At 38.3% G+C, this 27,217-nt stretch overlaps 1 protein-coding gene across 1 annotated transcript in view; it reads left to right on the top strand.

Moving 5' to 3' along the window:
- Positions 1 to 27,217, top strand: part of NTRK2 (neurotrophic receptor tyrosine kinase 2) — a gene marked incomplete at its 3' end in the record, with an annotated part of 169,987 nt that overhangs the window by 74,684 nt on the left and 68,086 nt on the right. Inside the window, exon 9 of the mRNA XM_084304803.1 lies at positions 14,389 to 14,577. Within this exon, the coding sequence (XP_084160929.1) occupies positions 14,389 to 14,577 (189 nt within the window). The remainder of the gene's footprint in view (positions 1 to 14,388; positions 14,578 to 27,217) is intronic.

The raw sequence follows: 27,217 nt of genomic DNA on the forward strand, positions 1-27,217 counted from the left end.
TATATATATATTTTTTAAACATTATAAGAAATATCCCTGGGTATAAATATCAGTTAACTTAGAAATAATTGGTTGGCAATTTGAAATGAAATTGGTGCTAGAGGGCATTGTTAGTGATATAAAACATCAGAAATCTGTTGATACCTTACTCTTGAAGTTTCATTTTAAAAATGACATTTGTACTGATGTTCTTGTTCTTACTTTCTCATAAAAACTTAAAATGGGTGAGTTATCATTTTACAGGCTGCTTGTAGCTTAGAAGTTAATGTTGTTTTATTTTGCAGACTGTTTAAATAGCTGTTTTAAGTTGTCATATCTTTGTTCCTTGGATTTTATTACCATGTGGAGAAATAGGCTGGTAAAACAAGAAAAGTTGGTACTTATCAAACCAAATCCTAATGCCTCTGTGAAGTTGTATTGGAGCACAAAGACACCCAAGCTACTCAGCTGATGAACTGTGCACTCTTTTAAATGAGTTTGTGTACCTACAAAGCATACCATGACCGAGTGGTGGGAGCTGGCAGCCGAACTGTAGACCCCTGAGGTTGTGTGGCGTTCCCTTCCTGCAGAGCCTGGTGCCTTGCTAGAGATAATGGGCTCTGGTTATGGTGCAGCTCAGCCGCCCCAGAACAAACCCGGTGAGGCTGTTGTGTGTAGGCTGCTTCCTGCCATCTTTCTTTGGAGGTGTCTTATCTCTGTGGCACACAGTGCACCTGAAAGCCCCCCAAGGCAGGGGGCATCCAGGTGTACAGTCTCCAGCAACCTGACTTGTCCCTATCATATCCATCCCTCCTCTCTAAGTCCTTGTGACTGCATGAGTGAAAGGTGAAAGGTATAGGCCTTGCTGATTTTAATAAGCCCAGCAGCACCCTTATGAAAAACTAGCTATGTAGCCTCTACATCTCTGTTTGCATGAAAGGAATTGTACTGTCTTTACTCTTCTCCCTGGGCGTTTTGTGTGAGTATGACCAGAGTGGGAATTCAGTTTTTGGTTCTGCATTAATTTCTCAGCAGGAAAGAGAAATGGATTTTATAGATTTTCAGTTAACCATTAGGAAGACATGAAACTGTCATTCTCTATAACCTAGTGGTACAAATATGGGCAATTACCTTTTTGGTGTTGCCTCTTGGGAATAATACAGATCTATCACTTTAACCCATTCCTAGTATAATTCATATGCAGCTATATATTATATATGCCACCTTCCAGTGACAGAATTAAGTGCCACAGCAGCAAAAGACTTCATTTTCCAAAAAGGATGTCATCATTCTTAATAAAAAGACAGCTGTCCTGATTCTGCTGTCATTCATAAGAACTTTGCACCATTGTCAGTTTAATAAATTCATTTCTGTTGCTAGTACAATTCAGAGAATTAGACTTTTTGTATTGCTGTTTCACTTTTTCTGTTCATAGGATTTCACACTTCATATTTGACTTCATTCTTTTGCCCTATCCTCATATTTAATTTTATTTGCACTTTTGATGAACTAGCTAGTTGGAGCTCAGCACATTATTTAGGGTTGGAAAAGGAAAAGGAAAGGAGGAAAACCTTGTCTGGCAAAGTGAGGTGTAGAAAAATCTTCAGGGAAAACTGGTCATTTCTGAAGACTGCAAGAATGAAAAAGTTTAAGTTTCCTGAAATTGTGTAAATTTCAGGAATGAAGTACTAAATGGCCACATTCCTGCATTGAAGTCTAATGCTTGTTTATTTAGGATCAGTATGCATGAAGTAAGGGCTTGCACTTTTTGTGAAATGGATGCGTCTGCCTTTTGAGACCTGTTTGTATGTGACCATTACAGACTGTAGTTTTGATTCTAGTCCAGTGCAAGTGAGGATTGTGGCTGTGTGTGATTTGGTTTGTTTTGCAGTCTCTTCAGGCAAGAGACTATTTTTGCAGATCAACTCAGAGATACACTAATTAGGAAAGTTCATATCGTCTTCTACTTCATTTAGTGCTAATGTTCTGCACATGTTCTTTAGATTCATACAGAATTACAAAACCATTATATTATACACTGTAGTATTTGCTGCTAATTGACAGGAATAAGGCTATATTATCAGCTTCCTTTAGCAGTTTCTTTTTGAGAGTATTTGATTTCCATGTAAATCTGTTCTGATCAATCTGTTGCTAAGAAACAGCTATGGCTGATTTTTTTGGTAAAAGAGAAAGTTAAACTCTGAGAATAAATGAGTATCAACCAAAATTAGAGAATAACAAGTACTAATGTTATTTAATGGTAATATATAAATTACAACAACACAGGAAGCCATGTGGTTAATTGCAAGCTGAATATACTAAGTGCTTTAGAAAGTGATAGGAAGCTGCAAAGAGTTAAACAATTCAGGATGATGACAAAACAAGACACTGTAGATGAACCTGTTGATCAAAAGAGAAATGATTACAAAGATAGAGGCAAAACTCTTCATAAAGAAGGAGGCAAATAAATAAGCAGAGAAGGCACATCAGAAAGAATAAAATAGTGGACAATACTTAGCAAAGGTCTCAGGCATTGCAGAAGCTATTTGTGAAAATATTCTCTGCAACATCTTGAAAAAAGAGCCCTGCAGAATAGAAAAAATGGTCCTTCCCATATTTTGGCAAAACCTCTTTGTGTTTTCATGACCAATTTCACAGTTAATGTATCCTTTTTCAAGTCTGCAGTAGCAAAACAGCCAGAGCTTAGCTTATAGTATGGCCACCTCTGGAATGGCTGAGCTGGTTGGAATGGTGCAAACAGCTTTCTGCACATGGTGGCTTCCTGCTTGTCATAGCAACAATTTCAAGCAAAGATGGAAGGGAGAGAAAATATGCAGGACAGAAGGCATGCTGTGACAGGCAGGAGGAGGTGGCTGTGAGTGTCAGTAGAAGACCAACATCTAGAGGTAATTCAGCCAACTCATGCAGCTGATTCCACAGCTTGTGAATGACAGTGCTGGGACAGGCTGAAATTTGAAGTGATGCCTTTCTATATACACAGGTGTCATTTGCTCTGCTGCAGGAATTTTTAGATCTGCATTTGAAGAGGATGTGAGGCTTCACAACCTTAGGAGTAGTGTTTTGGGAAGAAAGGGTGTTGTTCTGAAGTGAATCTACATCTTTGATCTGAAGCTGAATTGGCAGGGATATTTTTCCAAACAGTTCATTTAGCTCTGTCCCATCTCCAAAGCTGAATTGTTTTTTTTTTTTTAGACAATGACCCAAAAGATCTAGCTGAGCGTAATCCAGAAAGCTATAACTGTGGATATGGAAAGCAAATAACGGAAAGAGGTTACTTTTCTGTATGATTTCTTAGGGGTGCAGAAAACCACCAGATGCTAGAGTAAGTCTGTTGCTAAGGCTGTTCCATGTTGGAAAACATAGTAGATGCTTCAACTCTCTAACAGAAGATTTTCTAGTGATACATGATTGCCAACCATCAAAAATCTTCCCAGAAGACTCTGGCTAGTCTGCAAAGCCAGCAAGGTTTTCTGGAAAGAGGCAAGGATCTCTGTTTGAAGGCCAGAGAAATTGCTGAGTTCTGTAGGGACAGAGGCTGTAGAGAAAACTGATGATATTACTGTGGTGACAGAAACACAAAAGGAGTTGTGTTCCTAAGTAATTTAATGTAAATTGAAGTAAATATCAGGCATTGATGCCTGGGAAGAAAAGTAAGCTACTACTTGCTTTGTGCTCACAGAGGGCCAGTTTTGGGCAGCCTCTCTCCTGTGCTGAAGCCTCCTGTCCTTCTAGCAGTTCTATTCCAAATGACACTGCCTCCTGAACACATGCAGTATTTGGGCCATTGGTACTCAATGTCTGTTCACCCAAGTGGACAGTGGAGTACTTGACAAGGAGTAAGTTGGTGGACCTATTTGGTGGTAAATTGGTTCACCAGCTTGGTAAGTTGATTTACCAGCTTCCCATGCCCTTCTTGTAAAGTGTAGATGGGCCTTTGAATTTGATTTTTAAAGCCTGTTTTCAAGGATGGGAAGTATTTGGAGATGAAGAGAAGCTGGGTTGGGACTTGGTGCAATACCAAAAAATATTTAGTTGGGCTGTAGAATAGCCTCAGTAAGAATCGAGTAGACAACAATGCCACATTTCTGCAGATGCTGTTTATCACTTGAGTGTGATGTTTGGGTTGATTGCATGCAATCATTTAGTTTTGCTTCAGTAAAGATTGTCATGTTTAAGGTTAGCTAGTGTGGATGTAAATGAAAAATGAATTGGAAACTATTATGCTGTGATGTTTGTTGAGAAAAACTGAAAGATATACTTCAATGTAATATAGTGCTGCCTTTGTAATTCACATAAGCCTGTAAGAATCTCTCACTTATATTAAAAAAAAAAAAAAAAAAAAGTGAAATGACACAAAACTTTGTTTTACAGTGTCATGTAACTAATACTTTCACTAATGAAAACTTCAGAAACAATTAAGATGGGAGGCTGGGTAGGAGTGTGGGTGTGAGGGTGGATTTTAGGTAAAGAATTCAATGATATAAGGTATATTCTAGTAGAATAACCCACTGTAGACTTTGGAGTCCTACATTAATGGTGCGTTTCTCACCTGTCTATACATCTTAGTTCTGCAGCCTGGAAAAGTAAACTGCCATTGCAGTGAAATCTATGTATTTTATTTATATAAGCAAGGTGCTTATTGAGCTGCATGTCTGTTCAGTTTTGAATAGGCATCAGTCAACATCTGAAGTGTCAAAGTGTTTCCCATAAGACCATTCAAGGTCTACCTATATGGTATCATGGAAGATTAGGGCTGGAAAGGAACAATTCTTCCCTGTCCTAAGCCTGTATCTACTATATTTGTGTCTTTCCCCATAGATGTTTGCCTGGAATAGCTTTAAGATCTCCAGAGGTAGAAATGTCTGAACTTTCTTATGAGCAATGCCAACGACCAAGGGAAGTTTTGTAACATTTCACCTCAGTCTTACTTGAAAAAAAATTATCGCACAACTCCTGAATCCCATTTAGCACAAATATTATTTTCTTCCATTTGCAAAAGTCTTGAAGGCTCTCCTCATGAATGTCCTCAGATATCTCTTTAGAATAAAAATGAAACAAAACAAAAAACTAAAATTCCTCAGTTTTTTGTTAGGTTTCTCTAGAGTATTTCCAGAGATTTTCCATATCATGTTTTCATCTGATTTGCGTGGATAGGAAAGGCCTGTAGATTGTACCTCTATACTCCAAGAAACTAATCAGGGAGAGTTTAAAGAAAGGAATAAGTTTCATTAGCAAAGCAAAAATAAATAAATAAATAAATAATCAAACAATCCAAACAACAACAACAACAAAAAAATCAGCTAACATTTCAACACAATCTAGCATATCCACCATATCTTCTCACCATGTTTAGCTATATCTATCTAAACAGACTTTGCAAAATTATTCAAATTGACTATTCCAGATGGCTTTGCTGTTCTCTCAGAGAAAGACTAACTGTGAAAGCAGCATGAAGAAATTTGTCTTGCTTCTGTACGTTTTGTATTTGTCTTCTAGACAACAGAGACAACAGAGGACCATTCCCAGTCCTAGGAAAGGGAATGTTAACCCTTAGATTATTTATGAGAAGTGTTGAGTAAGCAATTGTTAATTAAATAGTTTTTAAATGAAATGAAAAGCAACAAGGATCTAATTTGGGGTGAATTATTCTTTCTTGCTTGATGCCAACAGCAAGCACATTCCAGCTGATCTTGTTTCTTATTGCAGTGATTTTTCACTGTAGTATTTTTGAAGGATTGTAATTTTACCCACATTTCCTAGATATCTAAACCTGCAGGTGGCTATAATAAATGGTCCTGGTGATCTATATTAAAAAAGATAAATCATTTTTCCCTTCCTTCTTTCACATTTTCTGCTGCCCTGTATCCTTACTTTTCTGGCTCACATACTTATATTGATTAATATACCACATCCCTGCTAGATTTTTGTCTCAGATCTGTGTTTCATTTGACTACCAATAATGAGAGGCCATAAATTCCTCATTCTTTAAGATAGGACACATCATCTGAGCTGCAGATACTGTGAACATGTCCATGGAGCGGTGGGCAGCTGTACAGCCACCATTTATCCTATGGCTGAAGGAGACCTATAATTCTTCAGGTACTGCCTGGTTTGGCACCAGGGAATGGCCGTCTTTTGCGGTCCTGGCCATGACTTTGACAAAGATCCTGCCTGCATTACTGGGCAAATCAGCAAGCTAAACAGAGCTCTTACCACTGCCTCCAAGATAGGAATAATAGTAGCATGTACCTTGCAGAGGATGAGCTATGAGGATTTATTGGTCATGGTGCTTAAGATTTTGAAGGCATGTACCAATTTGCAGCTGTAAGATCTATTATTCAAGTGCCTCACTGGCTGAAAGGAGAAAGAAATTAGCAACCTCTGTGCCGTGGGATGGGGCTTTGCTGATGGCATCCTTGGGAACAGTCAGCCGTGGAGTTGGACAGACGGGGTTACCCACCTTCCCTCTTGCACAGACCACCCTGGAAAAAAAAAAAGTATGTATTAAAGACCTTGTCTTTATTCCTACATGGGATTGCAGTGCTACAAAGTAGGTTTCTTGGGTGAATGACCTTGACAGCCTGTCCCAGACCTGGACACCTGGACATCTGTGCCTTTGTTCTGTAGGTTGCATGGTTTCTGGGGAGTCACTTGCTTTAGGAAGTGGTCCCTAAGGGGATCCTAGGGTGTATTCCTTAGCGCTGAAAACCTCCCCCTTGCAAATATTATGACTTCTGGAATGCTCTAGGCTTTGCATAAATAAATGTGTGAATGTGTGTACACATGACAATGTAGATGAGGTTGTGAGAAAAAAAAAAAAAAAAAAAAAAAAAGCAGTTAATTGGCACTGACTGTGACTCTTTCACAATCATGCTCCAGAATCCAGAATAAAGCTGAATGAAACAAATAAGCAGCTGTGGCTCTTAGATGGAAAGCCACAACAAAAAGACCTGATGAAATAGTTGAGTGGCTAAAATCTGTGCATAGACATTTCAGTGGAAATTACCCAGATTACATGTTCGTTGTTCTGCAGAAGAGTCAGGCATTTGAAATAAGTTTTCCAGCAAGAAGAACATGCTTTTTAGGTGAAAGGCATTTAAGTAACTGTGACTGACCTTTCACACCTAGCAACACTGAATATTTGGCACTATAAAGTTTTCTAATGCACCTTTTATTTAATTACAGTCATGGGTATGTGTTGCTTAAGCTATTCTGTGTGAGAAAGAAAATAATCTGTCACCAACTTTCTCTGCAGGAATGTGATACAGTGAGAGCTAAACAATTTAGTCTTCTCATGGAGCTGCAACAAACAAGGAAATAAAAAACATTAATTTTCATTTGAAAACAAATGCAAAATACTTTGGGAACTTGATCACCCAAGTGAAATGTTATGTCAAAGTAGTGTGGCTCCATTATGATTTCCAAACAAAAGTCTCCCATTTGTTCTGCAATTGTTGTAGGTAAATCAATTCCTGTGGGGTGCTTCTTGAGTTTAAACTTCTTTTTCCAACCAGTTTTTACCTGCAAGAGATCTCTTAGGAGCCCTCTTTCTTCTGTAATTCAGAAACAGTTGGAAAGGGAGTCTCTGAATAATGTGCTGACTGGAGGCATTAGTCTGCTGGGTATGGGGAAGTTTTCTTGCTCTCTGGATCAACATCCATTCTGGTTCTCCTGACTGCTTGGGGGCATGCTCTTGGATGGGAAGTGAACTTTTTAGGCAGCATCAGAAAGTTTTTCTTACCTCACTTATCAAGAAGCAAGAGAGTGCAAGCTTAAACAAGCATTGGTAGGTGCACATCAGTTAAACGTTAATGATACCTGTCAGAAGATGTGAAATTATTTATCCTCTAAACACCTAAGCTTGGCAAGTCTCAGTTTTCTGAGTCACAAATTTAATGCCTACAATGTAGTTTTTGGCTCAGCGTGCTGCATGAGGGTAGAAGGGCATACACTGTATGAGCTCTGAAGAACAGTGTGCTTCTGCAGCAGACGCAAGGAGCATTGTACTTGGGTGCAATGCTGCTTGGGGTGATCTTATTCTTGTATTTCCTTCACCACAAGCAGAGGAGTATCAGCCCCATAATACTAATTTGGCAACTAAGTATGCCAGTGACTACTGAGATGACAGCAATAAGGCTAACACTTATGGCTGTGTTCTGGGGACATGGCAGGGCTGGGAGCAAGAGACAAGAAGGGTTGGCTGAAAGGTGAGGAGAAGCAAGAAATACTATTGCTCTGCACAGATGAACTGCTGAGGAAGCATAGGAGCACCATGCTGTGACTGTTTCCTCATTAAAATATCAGCAGCTGCAAAGCAAAGAGCATCATTTTAACAAGCTCACTCTGGATTTGCAGAGGAATCTGAATTTACTTTGAACAGCTCCACCAACCAAAGTGAGACTAAACTGGTTTCTCCTTGGGAAGCTTATTCAGCTGGCTTTGATTTTTTTTTTTCTCCTTGTGTTCTATTTATGCCTCTTAATTCAATTCTCTGTATTCAGCATGCAGCATTTTAAGAGACCAATAATATAAAGTAATGTTGCAATAATTGCATTACCTTCTATTAGGCTGGGCTCCTTATTCAGTCAAATAGAACTGCATAAACATTCTTCAACATCACAGTTACCTACAGCTGTTGAATTCAGGAATGCAAAGAAATATTCAAAGTAATGTTTATAGCACTGGTCAGAAAAAAAGTGTACTAAGTCATGAATGATGAGTTGTCTTTTAGAGAGAATGAAAGATAAAACAGGGATTCAAGGGTTGAGCTACAAAGATGTCATATCTGGTAAGAAATGTGAATCTTAGCTTGATAACAAGTGAATTTGCATCTCTGGTCTTACTGAAGCAGAAAAAAAAATAAATTGCCTTTTAATCCTAGAAAACAAAAACAAACAAACAAACAAACAAAAAACACAACAAAAACTACAGAAGATATGGGAGTCTTATAGGGAAAGAAATTATAAATAATTGATTTTTTAGAACAAAGTATTTAAGTATTGAAAAAATACACCCCACCAAAAAGCAGAAAGAGAGAAGATTCAGTATGGCCTTAAAATCCAACAGAGTTGGTGCTTACTGACATGACATGCACTTACAGGCCTGCTTTTGACTGGATGGTATGCCATTACCTTACATCCCTGCATGGATTGCTCCTTGTGCCTATGGGAACAAGGATCTGAAGCAAGAGCCAATGTTAGTGCAATATCAGTTGAGGAATCCTCCTTGCGTTGAGCGCCATTTGAAATGGAAGGAGCCATTGTCATTAAGGCATCACAGCACATAAGTCATCTCTATAAATAATCGTCTACTTGAGCTGCCTTCTAAGACCCAGCTAAGCAGATGTGTCCCTGTAACTACACAGCTCCAATCATAAAGTTAAAATTGTCTGTTTTTTTTTGAGAATTACTACTCCTGATGTCTCCCAACTTAGTTCAACCTTTCATAGTGACTTCGGGGATAATTCAAGTGACGTGTGACACAGTGAAGGGTATTGCAAGGGGCATGCAGAATAGTGTTGTGTTCAAGAGCTCTTGTTAGAGTTCAGAGAGTATGCATGGGATAGATTGCTTACATCTTCAACACAGTAGGTGAAGGGAGAAGTAGAATGACGCAGTGATTGTTTGTGACCATCTAAACTAAAGTCTGAAAATATGTGCTTGCAAGACCATGCCAGGTGCAAACCATAACCATATGTTCCTTCTGATTCTGCACTTGAGAACCTTCCTTTTATTTATTTATTTTTTTTGAGCTTGCTTAGCTGAGTCATGTTGTTATTCACTTTGGGACTCTTTCTGTACTTTCATACACAGGAAGGTCATGTGGATTAGTTCAGTGGCAGACAGTAGTCAGATGTGTTGCAGCAGCCAGCTACCTAAGTATCTGCAGAAATCTGGAATAAGGCAGAGCAAAGCCTAGTCCCAGTAAATAACAGTGTGGGTAGATCCTGGTAGCATGCATGCTAAAATTCATTTACTCTGATGGCAAAAAGAGCATCAGGAAAGGATGTATTTTATGATCATGAGCCTCTTTCTTCTGACCAGAAATAGCAGCAGTCTTTCTGCTCGTCCTCATACCATGTCCATGAGGTTCATTCACAGCCTAGGAAGTGGGGAGTATTTTGGCTTTTTCATAGTGTGCCAGTTTAGAATGTAATTGTTTTTTTTACATTACATGGCACTGTTTTTTGTTGTTGTTGTTGTTGTTTTTTTGTTTCTTTTCTTTTCTTTTCTTTTCTTTTCTTTTCTTTTCTTTTCTTTTCTTTTCTTTTCTTTTCTTTTCTTTTCTTTTCTTTTCTTTTCTTTTCTTTTCTTTTCTTTTCTTTTCTTTTCTTTTCTCTTCTCTTCTCTTCTCTTCTTTTCTTTTCTTTTCTTTTCTTTTCTTTTCTTTTCTTTTCTTTTCTTTTCTTTTCTTTTCTTTTCTTTTCTTTTCTTTTCTTTTCTTTTCTTTTCTTTTCTGATAGCTGCTATTTTTGTATGCAGAAGTGATTTTTCTTAGGTCTAGGCCATGCAGAATGGGCAGTTTTTTAGCTTAACATCAGAGAGAGAAGAAATTCAGCCCTGCAGAGTGTTGCTCTCATCTTTCTTCTCCAAGGCAGCCTACCATTTCTCATCTGGCTCCAGCTTCTGTCTTCTTAAGATAAGAAACACAGTCTAAAAATGATATCTAGTGAAGATGTTGGGCTGCACATTTGAAGGCAGAGAAAACCTCTGCAGTTTTGTTAAAAGGTCAAGCTGACTGTGAGTCTGCTATTGGCAATAGCTAATGGCTACTGACAACCCATGATTTTCACTTCCACCAAAGACATTTTGTGTGAAATTTTCATATTTTGGATGTGAAATCAACAGTAGATTTAATAAAAAACAGAATCTACAATAGGTGTAATTATCATACTCATTCTGCCTTTGACAAATAATAAAGTGACCCCATTTAATCTCCATGAAACCACACTTTAAGGTACTTTAAGAAATTATCTTTTGATTTGAGCTTAGCTCAAATTCAGAAAAGCATTGCTCAAGTTTCTTGTCAGCACATATGATGGGCTCATCTTGCATTCTGGAAAATGGTTTTGCATTACTGGAATATCAGTCAGAGGCTGCTGCTGCAAGGAGTGAGCTGCAATGCTGGCCTGTAATTGTAATGTGACTTAGTGCATTTGAAAGATGAAATGCAGCTTCACAGAAAGTGTAGTCTGGCATACAAGCAAATATGGAAACAGTTTGTGTACCAGTTTGCTCATATTCACTAAAAGGTCCCAGCAAAGAGGCTCTTTGAGAGGATGTGAGCTCAGCTTGCCTCTGATACACAAAAATTTCCATCTGTTGAGTTCTGTTTGGCTTAACTAGAGAAGAAATACACAGTAAAAGGAAATAGGATTTTTGAATCTGAACAACTGTTTCCAAAGACTATTGCATGAGCCGATTAGCTTCTACCAAATGAGAGAGGACATCAAGGGACACAGCACAAAGTTCCCAGAGTTGAATTTTTCTTAGACTATTACATACTTACTGAGGAATCACCTCATTTTCCAAATTTTCCTCAGCTACGTCAGAGAGCTGAATATACTTGGAACCTATTTCATGCCACAAGGAAGACTAGTTTTTACCAGTTATCTTAAGTGAGTGAATAGATTTATAGAACAATTGTCTACTTTTCACCTGCAGCACTTTGCAGTTTATACTGACTGAAAAAACAGTTCACCACACAAAAATGTGTCTTAGAGTAGTAAGAAATGATTTGATGAATAGAATTAATTTCTATTCATTATACCATTCTAACATCCAGAAATGTGTAATGGAGGTTTTTCCTTGCCATCACTACTTGTGGAAGCAAAAAATGAAAAAGGAGCCTCCTCCTGTGTGGCAGAGAACAACAAGGCTGAAAAGGACTTAAGAGATGTGTGTCTACGAAACTACAGAGGCAAGAGATTTTGCCCATTTGCTGTAAGAGAAGGGATTTGACCCTCATACAAAATCTGTATTAGGACTATATACATGTATATGTATAAAAGGACTGTATTTTCCCAAGAAAATTTGTATTTGCCTGTCTGCTTTTTGGTGCCATTAGCTTGACATTCAGAAATTTGAGAGACCTAAGGATGATCTCTAGAAAAAAAAAAAAAAAAAAAAAAAAAAACACAAAACAAAACTGCATGCAGTTTTAAATGGGTTTGCACTAATTCTACCACACACAACTCCCATGCACCTGGAAAATGTGTTGTGACTTCACTTGAGTATCTTTGGTGCCATCTGAGGGTCCCTTTCCCACAGTTTGCTAGGTTCTGCACTTCATTAGAGGAATCTTCACCAAAAACTCTTAATCCTGGCAGCTTTCCTAGTAGAATCAATCTCAGTGATCAGTAATGACAAAAACAGCCTTGGTATTAGTATTTCACTTGATAAATTGCAGAGATCTAGGCTTCACTTACATTTGTCAACAGTGACTTTCCAGTGAAGTGCAAGGGATTTGAAAAATCACCTCTAATGTTTCAGGCTGGGGGGAGGGCGGGGAAGTACTTTTTCAAACTATGAGAACATTTCCCTCATGCACCATTAAGCCAATTGGGGAGAAGGGAAAGCAGGACGGGGGTGGGAGTATGCTTGAGCCTCTAAAGATACGGTTGAATAGCCACATGCCAAATTATTTAAGCTTTATTCCTGTGAACCGTACCATGCAATGATAAAGTGTTCCTGTTATGATACAGTGTACCACAAACTAGTAAGAGAGTCTAGATTTCCTTTCTATAAACCTGAACTTTCTTGGCTGCTGTGTCTGGGCCTGCCCTCATTCATTAGTTGTGTGTATTAGTTGTTGTGTTGCATCCTCCTCATCTTCTTTTACATCCTCCGTGATGTTTCTACATGATTTGCTGGTGTCTCTATGTCCCCCATCTCTCCTGCAAACACAGATGCCATCTGTGTGCTGGGGTTACTTGGATCTATCTTGCCTCTGCACTGTTCTCTTCTGTCCAACTTAAAGCTCAGTTTGGGACAACATTTTGCAGAAGAGTGGCTGGTGACTTGGAGTAAATACAGCTGTTTGTCTATGCCAAGATCACCTGTGCTTCCCCCTTCTTTAGGGAGACAAACCTATCAATTCTGCTGGTAGGGCAGACACAGGTGTTGTCTGAGGATGCCGTTCCAGGACAGGCATGTCAAGGGGGTGAATCATTCCATCTGTTGCTAGCATCATCTATTAATTGTTAAAATTAGAATATGTGAATGCCAAACCAAAAGCACAGGTTAATGTGGATGGAAAATGGTCTGACATGTGGCATGCGTGATCTCTGCTGGCTCTTCAGTGGGCAGTTTAGGCAACACGTTGTCACTGCTAAATGGTGACGCTGGTTTTCTTTGAACATTGTCTGTGTACTGGAAGATGTAATGGAGAATTTAAATAGCAGTGTTAGATCACAAGATTTCAAATGGTATCTGCACTGACCGTGCCATTAATTCAGAAGCCCCTGCAGCTCACAGAAGTGGAGCATGCTGCTAAGCATTTTTTTGTTATTATTATTTACTTACAAGGTTTTAACACCATAGTGCTTTCTTTGAAAGTATAGAGTCCACAGTGAAAACAAAAACAAAACAAAAAAAGCAACAACAACAACAACAAAAACTGTCATTAAATTACTGATCAAAATAAACCTCTTTCTGGAATGTGACCAGTCTGAAGTATGGATGGGGCCTCAGGAGCCACAGGAATATTATCCTGTACTGGAGGACCACATGTGCAGTGACCCCAGATGTCACACTAGTATGAGATATGTCTTTCCCACTACTCTGAGCACGTACTCTGCACCTTCTATGACTGTATACATGTCCTCTTGATTTTGGCTCCCAGCCATTTTGTCTTTCAGAACTGACACAGTTTCCAAGTTTAGGATGAGCCCATCTTCTCTCTGTCTTTTTCCTTGTTATAATGCCACCTCAAAGAGAAGGCAGGTGTTTCCCCATGTTTGTGGGAAAAGGTATTATTGCTCTGTGATCTGAGAAAGTCTTAAGGTAAAAAGTTATTATGTGTATTTCATAACTTATTTAGGGATATTTCTTGATAACAGACTATGCTGGACCATGACATATTTAGTCTAGGTGATCTACCAGTGCAAAAAATTTACTTCACATTCCAACTTCTAATGGCCTACCACTGTGTTCTTTTCTTTTTTTATTTTTTTCCTTTCTTCCCCCCCCCCTACTTCTCCATCTCAACTCAGACATATAAAATTCCTGAGGTAAGATCAACAAGGTACATAAATAGAGCATATGACTATTAAGATAGTCTGGACAAAAAGACTGGACATAAAAAAAAAATGGATAAAAAAAAAAAAGGAATGGTCTGAGGGGGAAAAAAAAGTTCTGAATTAAGGCAAATCTTTGTTTCTAATTCTAGGTCCTTCTTCAGTTATCAGCAATGATGATGATTCAGCCAGTCCTCTCCATCACATCTCAAATGGCAGTAACACTCCATCTTCTTCTGAGGGGGGTCCTGACGCAGTCATCATTGGGATGACAAAGATTCCCGTCATTGAAAATCCTCAGTACTTTGGCATTACCAACAGTCAGCTCAAGCCAGACACCTGTAAGTAAAAACAAATATATGTATTCCAGTCATTCATTATTCATGTGCAAGTGCTGGGGCTCCTTAACAGAGAAAACAGAAAAAAAAAAAAAAAAAAAAAAAAAGTCTAAATTCCTGGGAGTGGAAGGGTGGGGTTAAAATATACGCAGTTTGTTAAAAATACATGGGATGAACTGCTTTACATCTGTCAAAGCCAAATTCAGCCCTTTTAATGAGTTAATTAAGACATCAGTGTTATGCTCAAAGCCCAGTCCATATTCCATCAAAGTCACTGGTAGCCTTTCCATTGATTTCAGTGGTCTTTAGCCAGTCTTGTGCACTGAATGCTTTTCTGGGACAAAACAAATGCTGGGTCAAAAAGAAAGTCAGTATTGTTACATACTCACTGCTCTCAATTTGGTAATGAATATAACCTAATTTTGAAATGTGAGCATTTGTAAAGGAATAAGAATAATAAGGACTAAAAATTCCATTATTTTAGTTTAATTGTATAATTCAATCTCTGTAACTGGAAAAGATGTTGAAAAACAGAGCAGGAGGTTGCTCAGTGGACAAGAGATGTCACTTACGAATTATTTTATGTTCAGTTAGAAGCAGATAAAATGTGAATAGGTATAAAGTGTTAAAAATAATTAACTCTTTATAGTTAAAAAAGAATATCCCTAACTGCAGCTACTATTCTTCAGTTGTAGAATTAGATATGTGAAATGTTGATTTTTGAACCAGCAATTAGCATTGTAGCAGATAACTGGAAAAAAAATACCTAAGTGGTATTGTGATTATTAACAACTGCAGTACTGGTTTTTTTTTTTTCATCAGTACATTTAGGTATTTAAGTATATCAGCCTTCTTTGTGTGTCTGTGTGTGTGTGTATATGAATATACATACATTTGTAGGGTGTTCATGGACAACTGATGTGTTTCTCTGGGAAGTCAGTCCAGAGATTTCCAATGCAGCTGTTGAGCTGTGAGCTGTTGGATGTGCAACTAAGGGATGATACAACCTATTTCTATCCTAACCAGAATGATACGGCTTCAAAAAACAAGTTGTTTTTTAGGGGCTTACTGCCTAGATCATAAAACTTTGCCTCCAACTTTGCAAAGTTTAAATTGCATGATAGGAATCTTGCTTGACCTGTGAATGAGTGCTTGCATGCATATACATATGCATGATCTCTAAGGTTGTAAAGACTGATGTTGGACTGCTTAATTCTGAATATTGACGCTCATCTACATCTCAATTATTACTCTAAGCATCTAAGCACAGTCCACAAAAAATGATCCTGCCATGAAAGATGAGGGATATTTCTGCTTTTATTATATATCCCTGATGTTCCTTTACTATTCCTTTACTATGTTTTTTTTTTTTTTTTTTTTTTTTTGGGGGGGGGGGGGCACTATTTTATGATTAGAAGTGCCCCATTATCTCTTCCACCAGACCATATTTGTATAATTTGGCCTAGCATATGTGGTGGGATGCATTAAATAATCACTGATTTGCTGATACTTGATCATCACAAGGAAAATGTTATACAGATGCATTGTGATTAGAACATTAATTCCTGTGAAAAATAGAAGCCATTAGGGAATCAGAAATGGGCAACATGCCCACTAGAGCTCTTTAATGTTATATAAAAGGCCATGCTTTTAAATATGAGGCTACTGTACCTCCGTTCCCAGCTGCATTAGACAATGTTATAATTGTTTAAATAAACATCAGTGACTACAGAGTATTTCACTTTCAACATTAATGTTGAAACAACATACATGCTGTTCTGAGCAAAAAAATAACACAAACTGTACCAAAACACAAAATTCTCTCACATTTAGTAAGATGCACATTAAGTACAATCACATTAAATCACAGCTGAGTAGTGCTAAGTAGGTCCTGATCCTAAAAATACGTAAGTCTGTGTTTGGTTTTGTGTGCTGCAATGAAACCCACACGGTGTCAGGGAAATTAATCACAGTACATGAAGTTCAGCTTGTGCATAAATGTTTGCAGGATGAGGCTCAAGACTTTGCTTTGGTGCTCCAGGGAGACATATGGGACTGATGCTTTGCATTTTGCCACATCGCCATGGTGGTCCCAGTCTTTGTGTTTTATTGTTGTAGCAAAGAAAATAAGGTAAACTGTGGCAGTATATAAACCAAGACATATTTCTCCTAACACACTGAGCATCTGTCCAATAAAGAAGGTAATACAAATTGTCTGGGATAAAAATGGTCTTCCCATGAATGATTTCACATACTCTGTCCCTCTGTCTCTCTCACTCACTTGTTACTACAGAGCTGTACTTGTCCTTTCTTAGCCTGCCAGCTTCCTCCTGATGTGCATATCTGGTATTTATAAAGCTCTAAGTTGAGTACCTCTCGTACCTTTTGCCTGTTTACGATAATGCCAGCACCAGATATCATCTGGTTTCATCTTCAGCAAGATAATTAACATTTATGGTTATTTCATATTTGGTCTAAGTTCCATTGTCTGCTAACATTAAACACAGCAACCACTGACAGTCATGCTGGAAATGATTCTGAAGTATTTAGTGTATGTACATTATTGTGTGGAAAAAGGTGAGACTTTGAGCTTGATGAAGGTGTATGCAGATTGAATTGCAGTTTTCTCAAATTAAAGGAACACATCTGCTCTGAGTAGCAAGTAGAGTTTCCTTATCAACATAACAGGTATTTTGACTTCTCTACAGACGATCATTTCCAAGTACATTGGGAAGTATTCAAAGTGCATGTGTTTAGAAGAAAATAAAACAATGTTTTGTGACTGATTTCATTTGAAATTCCATCACTGGATCAGTAAATTGCTACTTTAGCTACTGAGTAACTAAATCCTAAAAAGTAATGGCTTATAAGGAATCAAAGTCTCAGGCTAAAAGTTGTAACACATCCCTGCTCCTGAGACACAGTCTTCAAGGTGGGAAATGCAAACTGATAAAGACCAAAGTCCCAGTGACTTCAGGGGCTGTTTTTCAGTCATCACTCAGAAGGACTGAATTTCTGTCCCATGTTTCAGCCCAAGTGCTCATATGCACCTGTAATTGGCAAAGCTGTAGAAAATTACCCTTCATCTTGCAACTGGTACTGTTTGATACTTCAGTTCCAACTGTCCACCATCTTAACTATTCATTTGCCTTGCTAGCAACCTCACTGATGCTGCTTTGGCACTACTCTATCTGCCAACCTGTCCCAACACTCCTGACTCTTCTCTGCTGTGGACCATTGTTTGCTTCTTGCTCATATACCACTCCAATATTGTGACTATTTCTACCTTGGAAGTTTACAGTCTGTGGTGCACTGACATGTTTCAGACACATACCAGATTTCTTGGTTCCTCTCTATGTGAAATCAATTGGTAATTTCTGTTGGTGGTACGTAGCTAACAGTGACAACTGTAATTTTTTTTTTTTTTTCGTGAGAGAGTTTACCACCTGGAGATGGTGAAACACTCTTTGCACTTGATTCATTATAAACCACATTGTGTTATATTAGCATCAACCTGTAAACCTTTTACCTAGGAATTACCAACAGTATTAAATTGCTGCTGTTGAAAATCAGGCCATAACTTTGTAGCGAAGTAACACTCTCAGGTGCAGAGACCTTTCATGGATGGCAAACCTTGAAAAGATTTTTCTCCTCTGAAATCAAATGGTTGATCTAATATCTTGCGGGCATGGTAGCTAACCGTTGCTAAAAGGCTGGCTTCACTAATCCTATGAGATGTCACAGCACCTTATCTATTTGATCTTTTCATTAAAAAATCAAAAAAATAGTCTTCTACATTCCTACATGGAAGTTGTAGTTGCTACAGTTATCAACTGAGCTTGATGGACCTGTTGAAACAGGGTGGAAGGAAAAACAATTAAGCCCACATACAGCTCTGGCCTTTCTTCATTCATCATTTAACTTCCTGCATAGGTCTTAGGATATATCAGCCAATTGCTGTTACATTTCAGTGATTAATGTTGGAAATGCAGTCAGTAAATAACATTGTTGTGCTGGGTAGTAATGTGAAAAGCAAAACCTGAGAAGAAGGCATTCAAAAGATGCCAGTGGAAGAGCCCAAGTTGAGACTCTCAGGGCAGACCTTAGATACAAAGCTCATTGCAAATGGTTTTTGCATTTGGAGAATAAAATTGTTCTCTGAATATCGTCCCAATAGGAACCACCCTGCACCCCCACCCCAAGAAGTAATCATGGCTGTTGGGTGCAACTGAAAAGAAGGTGGAACTTTCATGAAGAGGTTTGTAAGCTCCAGATTTCAGGCCCGTGAGGGTGAATAAGTACCAACTGCACTAGTGTCAGTTTGCCCTTCACAGCACATCCATGCTTTCATTTGATTTTGTACCTTAAGATATCGATGGTAGAAAATAGCATACTGGGCAGGCTTGTTAATTAGTCAGTGTGTGATGTAATGGCAAGGTGTTTTCAGTGACTGGCCTCTTGGCCTCTGTGTTTCAGATGATGTGATGTGGATTGTGGCTTGCAAGTGGGAAATTGGTATGTATTCATGGGTAGTCTTAATATTTGGTCTATATTTCTGCAGTACACGGTGTTCCTTCAAGAACCAGAGTGTGAATGTGCACTTTAGATATATACATTGGGTAAAAAAAAATGTAGTGCAATCTTCAGATTTACTTCTGTTATTTTATAAAAATGAAAGGTTGTCCTGACACGCTTTAATATTTGTGCTTCACCTGCACTTGTATTAGCACACAAATAGCATCCCTATTCTTACAATACTGTGTTGAGGAAATAGGTGGTTATTTAGACTCCATTGAAAAGTAATAACAATTATTGTACTTAGCTTGACTGCTTTCAGTATTTTACCACCTGTGAGTGTCTTAGTTCAGGTTCTAGTGGATATACATAGAAAAATGCATTTGAATCATTTGAGCTAGTGGACAAGATGCTGTCTACATACCCACTGTGAAAAATTACTGTATTTCTTCTGTTGACTTCTGTTAAGGAAAGTCAGCAGCTGTTTATAAGTTGATCAAAATAATGTTTGTAACTTTATTTTAATTTATTTTGCTTATCTGAAATATATATATATATATGTATATATATAAACCCCTCTCCTATCCCACTCTGAGCACTGAACTTACCAACTTATTACTTACTTTCAGGCATTTTCATTTTCATTTCAGGGATTCTTACACCGTTTAGCTAGTGGTGATCTCGTTTTCTTCTGACTTACCTTATTCTGTGACTATAGTTTTCTTTTTAAGGAATATAAACCAGACTATGGTTGTCTTTGTTAGGCAGCAAGGTTGCAGAAATGCTCTGCTTTTGTCCACCACCTTCTTGAATGACTTTTATAGGAGAAAAGAAATAGGAGTGTTATTCTTGTCATTTTATCATGACTCCCATAGAATTGGACATTAAAGCCACATTTTTGAGTCTGGTGATGATCTCAGATTTCATTTTAAAGGGGAAAAATTGTGAAGAAGATCTTGAGAATGTAAGCCAGAACCCAAAAGTCTGAGAAAACAGAAAGAGGTCTGGATTTGTGTTCCTTCTGTTTATTTTGTTTATGGCACTGTGATTCTTTTCAAGCTTCTTTCACAATGCAGTAGCACTGAGCATGGCGGTAGCACTGAGCAGGGCTGCAGCATATTGGGGTGCAGAGCTGGCCACCTCTGCCAGCCAGGGGTGCAGCCCTGGCTCAGCCTCCATGCAGAGCAGAGGGCAGCCAGGGCAGACTCCTGGACCTTCAGACGTGCATTACTTCTCCCAGGAGGCTGGTGGAAGGGTGCAGCTGCTTGTAGCTCAGACCAGTTGTTTCTGTGGTTTTGATCACTCAGGCCTCAACAGGCCTTTGATCTGGTGCTGCACTGACAACCTTCTCCCTAGTCCTTGGATAACTAGCAAGGGACCATTTGATAAGAAAAACAAACAAACAAACAAACAAAAAACCTGGTTATCTACATTACCAGGGCAAGTTTAACAGAAAGAGGGTTTGTGGTCACTTGGGGTGTATTTCTCAGGCATCCTTGCCCCAGGAGCTCCACAGGAGAGCCTGTCCCCAGCACATGTGCTTCTGCTATGGCAGCATCTCCTTCTTCTCTCTCAGGGCATGGGCTTTCACTGTGGAGTGGGGACATGAGAATCTGGCAACATGAAAACAGTAGGCAAAAAGGAAAATTCACCAGGAGAGAGCCTGTGTGCTGCGGCGATCTGCCAAATGTTTGACCCACAGCAGAAGATGTGTTCATTGCTCTGTAGTGCCCATCCTACACAGTGTCATTTAAAAATCCAAAATGACTCAATGAGCCAACTGCAAGCATTGGACAATCTCTACTTGAATTTAACTCCCATATAACAAATGTGGCATGTTCCAGGTTGTATCTGTCACGTTACACTCTCCTAGAATTTTCAGGAATAGGTGTAATTTTTGACATGCATTACAGGTTAAAAATATAGACTATGTACCAATACACAGAATAAGGGTCTCCCACGAGAAAGACTGTCAGCATTTTCATCTCTTTTGAAAGGCTTTTACATCTCAGTGACAACAAAAGAAAATCTGCTGTTGTGGTTTCTTAGACAGCTAAACTGTAAGCTTGGGGATTTTCCATCAACTCCCAAGGTTTTCAGAGCTGAAAATTTATAACCAGCTCATTTTCCTATAAAGGACAGCCTAACCTCAGCAGCCAGAGCACAGAGGAGCAAAAACAATCAATCTTGGTGAAATCCATACTGAGTGGAAGCACCTCGCTACCCAAGCTGAACTTGCCAGACTTGACATTCATTGGCAGTCATTGTTCAGAAGCTGGGAGGATTAACAGGGCACTCACTTCACCAAAATTAGAATTTTTAGATGCTGAAAGCCAAAGAACTTTAAATGCTGCAAAATAAGGATGAATGAGTTTGAGATTATGAGGAATGATATACATGTCAAATGTACTGCTTGTCCTGTTCCCATTGTGTGCCTTACTCTAAAGATATTTTATGGGCTAGATAGAGCAATAAGGATATATGAAGATGTATTTTGTCAGCTTGACTAAATATTTTTGTATTTTGTATTGAATTTTTCAATCCATGATTGCAGTCACCACTTAAATTATGTGTCTTTGCAATTGTTCATCAAGACATGCATATGTCAAAGATGTCAACCACATACATAGGTGGTATATTTCCTTAGCTGTGTTTGACCTTTATTAGCTTGGCAATTGAATTGTACCCCAGACACGTCATATTGAGTCTCACATAATTTTCCCAATAGTCTGGTCTCATACTTCCTCTGCCTAATAAATAAAATGTAACAGGGAATAAATAAATTTGTAAGAAATTAGATTTTTTTTAACACCTGCTGCTCATTCTGAGTCTCAGTAGACATGGTTTCTTTTTTCTTTTTCAACCAGATGGAAAAATTTCTCCCAAAGGCTGAACCTTTCAACTTGAGCAGTGGAGAAGTTTACCTTTTTAAAGATTCAGAATTGGAAGTAAAGGGTCTATTTTCACATTTATTGTAGAGGTGAACCTATAGAATCATATTGTCCCCAAAAGTTACTTGCATTCCAGTAATGATCCATCCATGAACTCCTCTTATACCTGGTAAAAAATGCAAGCAGTTACATGATCAGCAAAATGCTTGCGTTTCATTACACAAAATGGTGTTCTATGACCTGAATTATTTGGTAAACTCTGATTTGCACTGGGAGTCCTATTGCTGGAAATGCAAGTACAAATACAACTTGGACTCTGGTCTGTAATTTATGTTATCAACTAGAAATACAGCACATGAAACATAGTTCCGGCTAAACAGAAGATATTTTGGAAGGAGATATGAGCAACTAAGACCCAAAGAATGCATTTCAATTATAAAGACAGAGTATGAGAGGAGACAAAGTGAGACATGCACTCTTAGTAAAGTGCCAGGTGTCAACATTCAGGAAGAGTGTGTTTTTGTCCAGAGAGTTGTTGCGTAAATTTGTCAGGTTAACTTCAGTTTAGCATGCTGTTCTCCAGCAGAGCACTGAAATTCACTTTCAGCATCAAGCCCCACCACAGCCTTAATGTTAAATGCACACTTAAGGACATTATGAAAGATAAAGTGAAATTAAACACGTAGATAAACATTCTCTGCAATTAGGGTAGTAGTCAAGATGAAAAAAAAAAGCAACAAAAAAAAACAGACAGAACTTTTTTAGTAGGTAGCATTGCTACCTTCAGTTTGTCATTTGACAATACAAGAGCATTAGAAATACATACACTATTTTGGCACCAAAATATGTAGCTTAATCAGTAATACATAGATGACAGATAGCACCATTTATATTGTAATGATTTAATTATGCCTTTCAGACTCCGTGCTGCATAGTAAGTTCTAGGTATGTTCTTTTTATATGCAGAAACCTGCATATGTATGTAAATGCATAATGGGAGGGAAAAAGAAAAAGAAAAGGAAAAAGAAAAAGAAAGAGAAAGAGAAAAAGAAAAAGAAAAAGAAAAAGAAAAAGAAAAAGAAAAAGAAAAAGAAAAAGAAAAAGAAAAAGAAAAAGAAAAAGAAAAAGAAAAAAAAGAAAAAGAAAAAGAAAAAGAAAAAGAAAAAGAAAAAGAAAAAGAAAAAGAAAAAGAAAAAGAAAAAGAAAAAGAAAAAGAAAAAGAAAAAGAAAAAGAAAAAGAAAAAGAAAAAGAAAAAGGAAAAGAAAAAGAAAAAGAAATATAACAGAGCTTAAAATGGGTAGTACTTATAATTAAGCTTAATGGGAAAAAAGTAATCCATTGTGAAAACCTCTTTATCATGAGCCTAAGCATGGGAGCAGGATTAGGCCTTTGATTTATTCCTTGTGTCAGTGAGAGCTTTGGCTAAATAAGAAATACAGATAACAGGGAAGCAAGACAGTACAAATAAGAATAAAATCAGAATAAATAAAATAAAATAAGAAATAAAAATATATAAATATGTATAAATCTTAGCTCTGATAAATACTGAAGTAAGAGAAAATCAGAACTAAATCAAATAACTTTGTAGCCAAAACAATATCATAAATCCTACTTTTATTTTCTAGAGGTCATCACCAAGTAGTTGCATCATTATTGAAAATCATGAGTGTGTAAAATGTAGTTAGCCCTGAGCTAACTATTCACTCAAAGATTATTTTCTCATACCCACCAGAACTGCAGAAGGGCCAGCTGGCTCCTCTGAATATGTGCTTACCCTCTATTTTACATGTTTCTGTGTATGCATGAGGGTGTACTGGCTTGCATAGCAGGCTCTGTGCCCAGCAAGAGCTTCACCTGCTCTGTCCCTCTCTTTACTACATCATGGTTAACAGATTCAGTACTAGAGGTGTTTTCCCCATGGTGGTCGATCTTCCCATTAGTAGTGGATCCATGCAGCTGGGAGATGGAAAGCTGTACTCCTGTCCCATTACAAGAAGGAGGGCTCACTAGCTGCTATGGGGTTGCTGATCTCCCAGACTATCTTAGTCTGATGTCTGTGCGGCTTCATTGACATTCTGTCTTGAGAAAACTCTCCCAACAAAAGTAACATCAAAGTTTGTATGAGTGAGTATGTTCAGCTTGTTTTTGACAGGGAGTTGCTGGGGAGCATCTCATTGTCTCAAGGTTAGCTTCACTTGTGTTATGGCATAGTGTTGGTCAGCAACAAAGGAAATGTAGCAGCCTTTTAAAATGTTGTCAGAGATAAAAACACTTTGTTGATAGTCTGAAATATTCTGTAATATTCTTCAAATCAGTCTTCCAGCATTAATATTTTAATTAAACCTTTCAATAGGCTTCTCATTTTTCACAACAGCAGTTGGGGAAAAAATATAAGACTATTTTTTTCCTTTTTTTTTAATTTTTTTTTTTCCACCAAGAGTTGTTAATATACCTGCTTTATCTTGGACATATAATCTATATGGTAGAATACCTGAGCTCACCATTTTCTGACATTTAAAAAATATGATTACACAGGTAGGCAAGTCTAGGAACATGCTTCTGTCATTAATTAGCACAAATAAAAACCCAATGGCTAAAATGTATCTTCATGGTCATCTTCAGAACCCTCCCTTTCCCCTTTCCCTTATGCCAGCTTTATTTGGGTTTGCTGGACAGAAACAATAGGGCCTCTCAGTACCAGCTTCTCTCTGTCAAAGATGTAGAAGGGTCCTCTGCTTACCGGGGCTGTAACTGAGGGGTGAAGGCAACTCTTGGGCACAGCAGTTCCTACGCTGTGAGGGTTGGTATGAATTTCTCAGCAGCTGACCAGGTAGCTGAGCAGGCCATTCCACAGAGGACAGGTTTATCACTCTTTGAAGGCCAGTATATCACTTAAGGCAAGAAGCATACAGATCTGATACACTTGCTATGTCTTATCTTTAGCCCATCAATGCCCACAATAATTAATCACTATTATTTGCACATTGCTGGGGAATCACCATGATTGAAGTATAAGACCCCTGCAAGGGAAAAAGTGTCAAGTGACTGAAGTCAAGACCCTGCAATGAGGTCTGAAATAGTTAAAGTTCTATTGATGAAAAGTTGTGCAATACCTTTAGCTAACAACTTGTGCATTAGCTTTTGGGGGCAATTAAACAGAAACATGTTAATTAAAAACATATTGCATGGGAGTATTGTTTGCATTTAGAAAAAATACATGGTATGTGCATACCAATTATTGACTGTTTCTCTAAATTTCAGTGTATCTCTGTAAAGCCAATCTTATCTCTAGGGATTTAATTTTATTTTTTAATTTATGCATTATGGAAATCCAAGTTCCATTCTCAGATGTCAGCTTGGCACATGAAATGAGAATCTCAAAGGTATTCAGGTGCTAAAGTATTCAAGTCAACGATTTACTGGTTTTCCGAAAAACCCTTGAACAGATTGGAAACCTAAAGTCTAGTCAGTAGGAATCAGATTCTTAATCAGCTTAGTACTTTGGACAATTCCAGTAAATGACTGACTCTTCTTTCTACACCTTAATACCTGTGAAATTTGTTTGTTGGAGACTCTGTTTAAGTCAGTGATAGTATAGGTCACAGGGTGCGGGAAAAGGCTTTCAGTCTCCAAGAGAATCCCTTGAGCAGCATTCAGTTGTATCCAAGGATTAGAGCCAGAGTTAAGGTGATGGAAAGCTCTCTTCATGAAGGCACTTCCTCCTCCTCTTCCTTCCCCCTACCTTGGTTTGTTTCCCACAGCACTGTAGAGAAAGAATGGAAAATTGGACACTCTATCGTATGGTTATTTGTGCTCAGGACTGGATAGTTAGAAGCTAAATCTAAATTCAAATAACCTCCAATTTGTATCATTTTGAGGAAAATACAGATCTGACATAATTTTGAACTGCCATTACAAATATCTTTTTTAAGCCATGGTTCCAGTTAGTATATTTCTGTGATGAAACCATTCTCACACAGCTTCTCGTATTTCTGAATGTTGCTTATGATCTGTTTAGATTTGGTTTCTTAGGCTGTCTTTCAAGGACGTTCTCTCATTTATTTATTTATTTATTTATTTGCCCACAGCTCGAAGGCCTGTGGCTGCCTTAACCAAAACAAAACAAAACAAAACAAACAAACAAACAAACAAACAAAAAAACTGAAAACAATACCCATCGAGGGGAACATGTCCCACACAAAGTAGGGAGGAACAGAAAAAGGGTGAAACAAATGGAAAAGAAACAAAAGAACATCAGTCTCAGCCTTTGGCAAAGAAATAACAATACATGACTGATTTGCTCTGACTGCCTGTGCAGGAGGACATGATTTGTCTTGTCCCTGTTTTATTCTCATCAGAAGAAAAGCAACTGCTTTGCTGTATTTGCAGTCTCCACTCAAGAGGCTGTTGAGACTGGAATAGCAATAGGATTGCCTCCAGACAGAAATGCATTGACCAACACCATGTGGGAAAACTTGAAAAGCTCCTTCTTGGGTGGTAAAATGCAAGGCAAAAGCTTATGGACTCAGTCTTTCATCCTCTGATTTAAAAATGGAAGTACCCGGTTAGACAGGGCTGTTCCCTCCAGGACTGTCAGTTTTGTAATGTGCTTGTGGTGCTTGGGTCTTTGAAGCTCACATGTGTCACCAGCAGTGCAGAAAGGCATTTTATCTTTAGCTGGGAGCCAAATAAGTTGTGCTATCATGATGTCTATGTTGATGGCAAATTCTCACCTTATTTTGCCTACTGTATCTGCACAGTTTGGAAATGGACATATTGCTACAGTGGATCTCAGTAGTAATGCTCTGGAGCCCGTATGTGGCTGGTTCTGCATAGATTAGAAACCCTTCATCAAATAGGTGTCTAATAATCTTTAAGCAGTGTGTTTCTTCCAGATCTTCCAACACCAGGAGTTTGTCTTAAGCTTTGCAATACAAAGATTGATTTCCTCTTTAAATGCTAGCTCTGAGTAAACCAGTAGATACTCCCTGTGTGGTTCCCTGTAGTGGTATAGCAGTGGTAGGCAGCTTCACAGACATCATCAACATACCACCAGCTCAACATACTGTCTTCCTGTGGCCAAAAACCTCTGGACTGGGTGAGCAGAGAAGAGGGATCAGAAGCAGTTAAAAGGTGCAGGTTGCTTGCTGACATCCTTGCTGTTGCAGCGTGACAGGTGCTGATGGCAGTGGCCAGTGCTGGCCTCTGACTTCCTCAGTGGCCAAAAACTCCTGCA

The sequence above is a fragment of the Netta rufina genome (genome assembly GCF_964035555.1).
Source record: "Netta rufina genome assembly, chromosome: Z".
NCBI lineage: Eukaryota > Metazoa > Chordata > Aves > Anseriformes > Anatidae > Netta > Netta rufina.